General features: G+C 51.3%; 1 protein-coding gene across 1 annotated transcript in view; it reads left to right on the plus strand.

The window, feature by feature from the left end:
* ZFHX3 (zinc finger homeobox 3) overlaps positions 1–9,934 on the plus strand; it is a 113,163-nt gene that overhangs the window by 4,605 nt on the left and 98,624 nt on the right. The window contains 1 exon segment of the mRNA XM_035898041.1: positions 1,313–1,809. Coding sequence (XP_035753934.1) covers positions 1,313–1,809 — 497 coding nt within the window.

The following is a 9,934-nucleotide window of genomic DNA, read 5'->3' on the forward strand; positions in this document are numbered from 1 at the left end:
GCATTCAGGTTGTCTTGTAAGCTGTAGTTCGTCCTGCTTAGGCCTGTCATGAGCATTGTGGTGTTGCTTTTCTGCGGGAAAGACAGTAGCAGATATGCTGCCCAAAACTGTGGTCCACACCAGCCGTGGTGGTGGAAGGTTAGTGTGGTTCTGCCCGAACTTCAAGGGTCTGCCCAGCATCGGCTGTTCCTCAGCAAACAGGTCAAAACACAGGAAACTAAAAGTTAAGGAAATGAAATCTCTCTTTTTGATTGGCTGGGTATCTGTTGACCTGGAGGTTCCTTTAATAAGATCGTTAAGCTGAGAGCTGTGACGTAAGATGGAGGTCAAATACCAGAAAGCTGTAGGAGGAGCATAAATGCCTTTAGAATGGCAAAGGAGAGCAAGGTGGAGGAAATGTCCTAATTAGAGTCTGGTGGTTGGTCTCTGTGCTTTGGCATAAAAGTTAGCATTAGAAAGAGAAAGTCTCTCTGTCTACATCTTCCAAGCGCTCTGATGTAAATACGAGCTTGCTGCGTTCGTTTACTGTAAGCGAATAGAGTTCAGCTCCTGGTTTGAAGAGTAGATGTGACACGAGGGCAGTGAGTGTCCTGCTGGCTTTCCTTGACATGCTCTTGCACTCGCGTTATTAATAGTGGTTGTCTTTTCCTTGGGCTTACAAAGCATCTGTCAACGCTGGTTTTAGAAGACTGTCCCCCATTTTGAACTCTTGGACGAGAAATGAGATCTAACAGAGCAGGAGGGGCACCTTTCAGATTGGTTTTTTGCAGTTGCCACGTTCTGCACCACTGCCTGCTTCTGAGGACAGTGGGGTGACCCGACTAACACTCCCATCACTTGGACTTGCGACTGTCCACCTTTTTTATTTGGCAGGGACTGTGCTCGGGTGCTGCATGAGGTAACATTTCTTGCTCCTTCCAGGTAGGCAAGAAAAGCCAGGATAAGGTGGTACGCTGTTGTGGTAATGCCCACGGAGACTTTCAGTGTGGTACTAAGGAACGGTTCGTCCTCTGAAACGCTGTGGGGTTTTTCTTGCCGCCTTTCATGGGCAGAGGGTTGGATGCTTCTCCTTTCAGAGGGTGGGTAGCAAGGGCTATCCCAGCCAGCTGTGATAGCTTTTTTCTTCAGATATGGTACTGACCAGCAGCGCAGAGGAATAAGCCAAGGGGCAGCTGGGCTTGGCTTTCCCTGTGCCTTTGGCGGGTGCAAGAGTTGCACCGAGAGCAGCGTATGCTCTGCTCTGTGCTTCTCTTCTGGCAAGAAAAGAATTCAGCTTTTCTGACCTCTTTCTCCCCTTTTTTCCTTCGTGCAGTGGGTGGAGAGATCCCCCTGGACATGCGGTTAGGTGGTGGACAGCTGGTGTCTGAGGAGCTAATGAACTTGGGCGAGAGCTTCACGCAAACAAATGACCCATCGCTGAAGCTCTTCCAGTGTGCTGTGTGCAACAAGTTCACTACAGATAATTTGGACATGCTGGGCCTCCACATGAACGTGGAGCGTAGCCTCCCTGAAGACGAGTGGAAGGCAGTGATGGGGGACTCGTACCAGTGCAAGTTGTGCCGCTACAACACGCAGCTCAAGGCAAACTTCCAACTCCACTGTAAGACGGACAAGCATGTGCAGAAATACCAGCTGGTAGCACATATCAAGGAGGGTGGCAAGGCCAACGAGTGGAGGCTGAAGTGTGTGGCCATTGGGAATCCGGTACATCTGAAATGCAATGCTTGCGACTACTACACCAACAGCCTAGAGAAGCTGCGTCTTCACACAGTGAACTCGAGGCATGAGGCCAGCCTGAAGCTCTATAAGGTAAGGGTTGGCTTTGCTTCATCTTCCTTCATTGCCCAAGTGCTGGAACAAAGGAAAATCTATGTTGAACTGCAGTGGATTGCGATCCTTTGGAGACGAGCTGCTCAGATCTCTCCAGCAGGACCCAGTCTCACTTGCATGGTACAGCTCTTCAACCCACGTTCTGATAGCAACGGTGCTTGTTAAAGCCAATGGGTGCTCATGTCAGGATGCTTTAATGGGGGCTTGCATGTCTTATAGCACTGCACGTGTGATGAATGATACATTCAACAGCCGCTGTTGAAAACATTGCATGAGATGGTATCCGCCACGCTTTTGTTGGCTCTTTTCCATAGGGCAGTTTGCTAACCCACACGAGATTCTCCATGAGCACTTGAAGGCTTTTGCTGTTGGCAGAAGTGTCTTCATCCTGGCGTTGGGAAGGCAGGGTGGATGGAGTGGGGAGGGATGGAGGACGAGGGCCGCTGTCTCTGCGCTTTTACGCTCTGTGTACGTTAATGCTGGGATCTGTAAGCAAAGCGTTGCTTGCGGCCGGAGGAGAGAAGCCTGTGTATGGCGTGTGCGTGCTTGGCCGTGCTACGGACAGGCTGTATCTGGAGGCATTGCAGGTTTTCCTCCACGGCAGTATTTGGCCTATGACTCCCATCTTGTTTTCTTTGCTCCCCCTGCCCCCCCTTGGTGTGTTCTGCATAACCATCTTCTCTTTCCTGACTGACTTCTCTCGTCCGCAACCCCCTCCCCTCGCTGGCCTGAACCCTGTGGGCTGTAACCCAAGAGGAGCTCCGGATACAGTAAATAGTCCTTTCACTCATGCAGCAGAATTGCTCCAGACGTTTCTATTGATTTTCACTGGACTTAAAGCTTCACCTTTTTCTCTAATCATCCCATAATGGCTTTAGTATGAACAATCAGGTACGAATCGCCATAAATCTCAGCAGCCGCATACCTTCCATTCACACGTGCTGCCCCCTCGTCGTCTTCTCGTTTCTCTCAGTTTTTTTTAATATTCTTTCTGTCCTCATCCTTTTCTTCCTGCTTTCCCCCAAGCGTGGTGAGATGTTTTTACATACGTAAGTACATACACAGACTGTATGTTGTGCTGTTTAATTATTTCTTTGAATGTTTTTCTTGATGTAATGAGCATTTAAGACTTGACATTGAACTGTACAGTAGCCCACCCACATCACAGTGCAGACACGTTAGATTTCAAAACTCCTGGATTTTCCCTAGGAATGAGCAGTTCCAGCAAATTCAGAGAGGGAAGAGGCAGCCAGGAGCATCATAGGTTTGGCTTGAACTGGGGTGGTTGAACCTGCCTGGAGCTGATGGGGAGCTGCTCAGAGGAGGGGTGCGTTTCTGCTGAGCTGGCTATTGAGGCCACGACTGCTGCGACGATTGCTGTTGCCATCACCCGCTGGGATCCGGCGTAACGCGGCAGAGTCTGCCTCTAAAAACGGTCAGGTCTGCGTGTACGCCTCCACTCTCAGGTGTGCGGGAGACTGGGGAGAGTTGGAAACTGGGGGCAGGAGTCCCAGCGAGACTTCAGAAAGCTTGAATCTCCTCCGTCTGTGGAATTAAATTCGGGGTACAAAAGAGTTGCTGGAAAGCTCTATTGTGAGTTTCAACACAGAATATTGTTCTCTTAAATATACATTGCAAAACTCCATGAATTCTTTATCTAGACCCTTCATCCACAGTGGTTTCTACCGGGGAAGAAGCAATCGGGGCACTAGAATTCTCTCACTTGGTGGGGGGAGAAGACAGGACAAAACCCCACCACCGTCGGGCTGGGGGGGACAGCTGTGGGGGTTGTAATGAAGGTTCCCGAAACGCTTCCTGAGCGGTTCTCAGAGCTGTCACAGCCCTGCGTCACGTCTGACGCGAAGGCAGGGGAACACCAGGCGGAGAGCAACGCCTGTCAGAGGCGTGGAGGCCGCTGCGTGCTCCGTACCTTCGCTTTCTCCTGTGCCTGTATGAAGCTGCAGCAGGGCACAGCGGGCAGCTGGATTCACAGCGTCTCGCTCCAGCGGCGCTGGAACGGGTGTTTGGCTCCCTGGGAACCCTGTCTATGGATCAGGCAAGCTTCAGCACAGCTCTTCCAGTCCCCAAGTGGTTGTAGTGCCATGTCCCTTCCGATAGCTGAAAAGATGCAGTGGGGGTGGTTTGCAGAATGGTTTCTCTTCTCTCAGGCCTTGGTGTGGTCTGCAGTAAATTGAGATTGATTGGATGTTATTTTTCCTCTTGCTAATGTAATCCATTAGCCTGGCACATGCATAATCAGTTTAGAGCACAGTTAACTGGATGTAATCGAGTTCTTCCCTGCCTGCTGGAGAAAATCCTCTCCAGATGCTGCTGGGTGAGAGCGCATACTGGGCTTATCACACACAATCCTCCTTATTCTGCTTTTTTTTGCCATTTTTCTCTTAAATCACATGTTATTGGCCGCTTGCGTTACCCAAGAGCCACTTCTGTTAGTGCTACTTGCTGCCAAAAACCGTGATCTGGAGACACGGTTAGCCGGTAGGCTGGTGAACCTTCTCGTCTTCTCCTGCAATGCTGCCAGGGCCGGGGGAGAAGGTCTGGTCTGCTGCTGCCATCTTCGTCCTGCACATCGCCATAGCTCGTGTCAGGCCTCTTCCCATGCCAGCGGTGAGGGGGCAGGGGTGCCGCGGTGGGGTCCTTGCTTACGGCAAGAAACTAAAAGGGTCTGGCAGTCTTTCCTTTATTCTTATCTTCTCCCCAAATCCCTAAAATCCCGCGACTAAATCCTGTCGTTTATCTTGCACTTGCTGGGGGAGTGCAGAACTTGTGCCTCTCACCACGACTGTTTCTCTCCTTGGTGTGGTTGGCGGTGTTTATATCCTGAGAAGCTACCTGGAGAGCAAGAGCACCCTTGTAAATGTGTGGGCTTAAATTGTTGAGGTGGATGTGCTGGCTTGAGGCAGACTGCGGGTCTGAAGGCCCTTGGTCTCCTAGCTGGGGCAGCCGGATGAGTGCTGTGAGCCCGGGGCTGAGCCGCAGCGGTGGCCGCGAGCAGAGGCCGTGCGAGCTCCTGACAGCGCAGGCTCACCGTGACAGGAGCCGAGTCGTCTCCTCGCCACCACAGAGGACTAGACCAGACTTGAAGCAGAGCAGCGTTTCCCACATCTGGAAGAGGTCGGGCACAAGTTCCCGGCGTCTATTGCACAGGTGGAATTTCCAGAAGGAATTAATCTGCTCGAGCAAGAGCCAAGTTTGGACGTTTCCTACAACTTCCTGAAAATCTCTAGTTCAAAACCTGCAACTCAGAAGAAGTTTAAACAAAGAACTACTGAAGGAACACATTGCTGGCCGGACTGCCAAGTGAGTGCGTTCAATGAGTTCATTCAGTGTCTTCCTTTGCAGGCTTTCCAAGTGCCGAGTTAACTTGCTCAGGGAATAGGGAGGCTGAAGGAGAGGGCTGGGTTACGCGATGCCCTGCATAGAGGCTCTTTGTTAACTGAGGGATGCAGAGTGTGCAGGAAAGCAGCCCCCTAATATCAGCACTCAGGGTGCTAGCGGTGATGAAGCTTTGTGGATCTGTGCTGCCTTGGAAAGCAAAGATGACCTGTGATGAGGAAGACAGGAGGGGCGGCTACAAACCCAGCAGAAGGTGGTGGGAGTTCCCAGTTCCGCTGCGGAGCAGCGTGCGTCTCGTCCCGCCTCTCCGCGGGCGCAGCAGGAGTCCGTGCGTCCCTCGAGAGCGGAGGGGCTGAGCTGGGGTAGCTGCGGCAAGGTGCTGTGCCGGGGCGCGGGAGCCAAGCTCTGCGGGTCCAGTTAAGTGCATACATGAGACAGACCGAAAGCAAAAGCCTACGTTGTATGCGGTGTTAATCGAAGAGCTGTGCTGGGGCTGCCTGCCTTAACTGAAGATGCTAGTGGAATAGGCAATTGGGAAAGCTGGTGGAAAGGAAGATGACCCCGAGGACCCGCAGTGTGAGAGCGCAGGACGTGTGGGAGCGACAGAGGAGCGGGGGTGGCAGTGTGCCTCGCTTGACTCCAGTAAAATGCCGTAGACTCCCCAGCAGTGATTTACATCGCATGCAAGGCTGTCGCCAGCAGCCAGACCAGGATGGTGGCTGTGATGTGCTGGGGGAAATTCGACAGCCTGCAATGTAGAAAGTGCGATGGGAGATGGGTTTTTTCGCTACTGCTCTGCAAATGGGGTAAAGCGGCACGGCCGCGTGTGACGCAGTGACTCAACTTCCAGAGGCTCTAAGTGTCAGCTCGAAGAAACTTGTTGGAAAATCCCAAAAAGGTTTAAATCCCAGATGATGCGTGGAATACTGTATGAGATGTAGTTACTGAACGGTGATGATCGTGCATTCAAATTCACTCCTTCCCTAAGAGAAACAGGCAAAAAGAGAGTTTACTGCAATAGCATCTGGCTTTGAAATGAAAAGCGCATGCAAATGGGTGAGCTACTGGGAGAGAAATTAAAAGGGTGCAATGTGTGCAGGCCACAGAGGGTTACTTAAAACCACGTTAGGTGCTTGTATTAAATGTATACTGCCCAGGAGAAAAAGTTGAAAACGGAGTGGGGGGAACCCTGCTGAAGTCCAAAGAAAGTCCAGCGTGATTGAATTAGGACTGTGTTTCCAGGGCAGGTAGGAAAAGGGAAGGAGGACCACAGTGTGGGGAGGGGAAGGAGTGAATTCCTCTCGCCCGTGTCTCAGAGAAGAGCTGAAGGATGCCTCTTTATGCAGGGTAAATCCAAAAGGCGGTCGCAGATGGAGGTACTGGTGAAGGAAGCAGTCACTGGGGCTAGCAGGGCTGAAGAGTTCTGCAGGAACCTGCCCATGAGATGGCAGGCTCCTGGCAGTAACGGGTGCCAGAAACTACAAAGCCTCAAGTCAGCAAATTGATGGAAACTGCAATGAGCGGAGCCTTGGTAGGCGTATGGATTAGAAAGGGGGAAGCAGGCTTTGGGGGGAGAAGTGCTGCTGGTTGGTTGAAGGAGTCATCCAGCATACAGGCGGGGCTGCTCTGGTTCAGACGGGCGATGGGTTTCCCAGAGTCTTTGCCAAGAGCCTTCACGAAGCAGCTCTTAAGCAAAGATGTGGTTATTGTCACTGGGGGAAGAGGTCTGGGAACTGATAGCGAGGTGAAGGATGAGAAATAGAGAGAAAAACACAAACTGACTTCCTAAGATGAGAAAGAGACGTGGGGTTTGTCCGTGTTTGCACGTGGTCCAAAAATGGAGTAAAAAGCAAGCTTAAAAATCTGCTGTAAGGTAAAAATCCGTAAACCGCTTAGCTGTAAAGCTGGATGCCAGTGGCAGAAGAACTTTAAACGCTAAGTGCTTTCACAGGGAATGATAGATGGAATCTGGTGTCACAGGGCGTTAGAGGAATGGAGGGCAGACAGCCCTGACGTGGATGTCTGGGCTTCTCTCCCCACTCCCCCCATCATGGGGGGGGGAAGAGCAAAAGAGGGTTAAAGTGTCTCTTCCTGCAAGCGAGGTGTGGAACCATCCCCCAGTCTCTGAAAACATGAACTCAGTGGCAAGCAGGAAGGCAAGGGCAGAACATGGGAACTGTGTAAATCCTTATTTGCCTGATCATGGGATATTGTGTTTGATTTAGCTCATTTTGGGAAGGACTAAAACAACTGGAAGGCCAGGGAAAGCGGCAGGGCTGATGGCTGCCTGGACCAACTCGTGTGAAGACAATGACAGACTTCGGCGTGAGCTTGATGCATGAACCCGGGGTGGAGCAGAGGAGGTGAAGAGGCAGCAGTGGCTCGCCTTTTCCTCCTGGCACAAAGAATAAGGAGCATCTGGTACAATTAGCAACAGGTTTAAAATGGGGAAAAAACAGCCACTTTTTTTTGTACAGCATGTCCTTTACCTGTGAACCGTACTGCCACGGGATGTTGTAGAGAGCGGGCGCCCGGATGGGCTGAAAGAGGAGCAGGGCAGGTAGGTGAGGAGCTGGCGCACGGGTGCTCCCGAGGTGGTCATGGAGACACGAACTCCAGCTCGGTAAATTCCCAAAGAGCGGGTAGCTGGAAGCTTCGGTTACATGCTAGAAAAGGGTTGGTTTAGAGCTGCCTGGCTCCTTTTCACAAATTTCACTGCTAGTGCAAATTGCCAGTTTGTTAAAATCCGGTTACTGATCCTTTTCGGGTCAGCGTGAGTTGAGCATGCCGTAATTCTGCAGCGAGGTAGAGCCGAGTCTCATCTCATCCCACCATTTGCTGACCGTAGAGGTTTCCTGTAGGACTTCAGTGTAGGAGAGCTCTGTGTGTGTCAGGTAAAGAGTTTTAAAGAAATGCCTTGGGTTTTCAAGCTTTAAAAAGAAAAAAATCAGAAAATCAATGGCATTACATAGGAGGGGCTGAAGTGGGAAGTTTTTGCGTTTCTCTCCTCAATGCATTCTCATCAGCCCACCCGAACTCTGGAAAACGCTCCGCGCAGTCCGTCCTTCCGCAGCTGCTGGTGGAGGTCCGTCTTCTGCGGAAAGCTCTGCCCCGGGCCGTGGCCAGCGAGCGGTGGCTCTGCCGTCAGCCCTGGAACCAGCCCAGCTTCAGCCTGGCCTCCGGACCCTGCAGGGGGGCGAGGGAGCTCAGCCCGGCGCTGCCGGAGCTGCACATAGCTGGTGTGATTCAGCTTTGAAATACCCAAATGATTTAACGTAGGCAAAAGGAAACGTGTTTGGGTTTTGATTTTTATCAAAACCTTCCTTCGATCTCTGCCTTTTAAGGTTCTTAGGGTGAAGTTGCCCACAAAGAGTCTGTCGCGCTTGTTACCGAGGATTTAGAGCTGCATTAACCTCGGATTTACTCGCTGTCTGCCTTCCGTGTGTTTTGGGTTCATTTGTGCAGGTTTATCTTTCCAACTACAGATGCAGCACCAGAGCTCTGTAAGGCGACGCCTGTTTAAATCATGGGGTGTAAGGGACTTCTAGCTGATTTCCTATGAGGTCTTGAGTTAAAATTCCAGTGGCAGCTTCTCAAGTGACTACCCGTGTAAGTCTCCCGGCAAAGCTCTTTTTAAAGCTGGTCTGCGAAACCTTTAAATTAAATCTTCCATCCCGTAGTCTCAGGTAAACTTCTAAGGAAAGATGGGCTTATGAACCGAAGCGGTTCTGAGAACTGGAGCGTGCTTAAATCCGGAATGACCTCTGAGCCTTGCTGAGCTCGTGGCTGGACAGGGTTTGTGAACGGCCCCGGGTCTGCACGCATGGTGCGTCTGAGTCGAGAGGGGTTTGGGAGCCGTCCCGTGTGCCTGGCGGGCTCAGCTCCCCGGGCGGGGGGGAGCGGTCGCCCCCGCGGCACCTCGCAGCGCCTCTGCCTTCTTCCAGGCTTAAGGAAATTCAAGCAGTGCTTTGCTTCTACGCAAAGCTGGTTTTCACAGTATGGGCAATGGCAGGAGGGGTGAACCCCTCTGATCTGGTTCTGCGTCCTGTTGGGATTGCCAGGTATTTTAATATGAAAAACACCCACTGTCTGTTTAACCCTTTCAGAAACCTCCCTCGTGGGACTGCACGTTTCTCTGCGAGACGGGTTGCTCCGTCACATCACCCTGGCACTAAAGTCGGTTTTTACCTTCTTTTAGGTATCTGGCATTAAAGTACATTAGTATACGATCACAGAATTCACACTTTCTCGATGCTTTTTGAAAGGGTTGGAATCAAAACTATGGAGAGTACACAGCACTGCTTGCTGTATGTTTTATTTATGGACTTCAGTCACTTAGGTTTTTCTTTCAGCAGTTTTCCAGTAAGTCCTGAGCCATGTGTAACCAAAGCTGAGCGAGGAAACCACCCCGTAAAAGCAGCTTGAATAACAAATGAGGGCGACTGCAGCTGGAGCAGGAGCAAGTGAGCACCACAGCAGGAGCCAGGGGTTAGCCAAAACATAGGGCTAAAAGCTCTGTCAGGCAGGATTTAGAATTCAAAGTATTTGTGAGAATGGGTTAAAAAAACCAAACAAAACCCAAGAAAAAAAAACAAACAAATGAAAAACACCTTAACAAGCTTTTATCCTAATCTGTGTACACGGACCGTTTCTCGCAGCTTCTGTTGGAGCCGGCTGTGCAGAACGGCACGGGGTGTCCGGGGCTCGGCCCTCTCCCGGGGGTGCCCAGGGCTCAGCCCTCTCCCGG

This window comes from Egretta garzetta, unplaced genomic scaffold (assembly GCF_000687185.1).
Source record: "Egretta garzetta isolate BGI_Z169 unplaced genomic scaffold, ASM68718v1 scaffold67, whole genome shotgun sequence".
Taxonomy (NCBI): domain Eukaryota; kingdom Metazoa; phylum Chordata; class Aves; order Pelecaniformes; family Ardeidae; genus Egretta; species Egretta garzetta.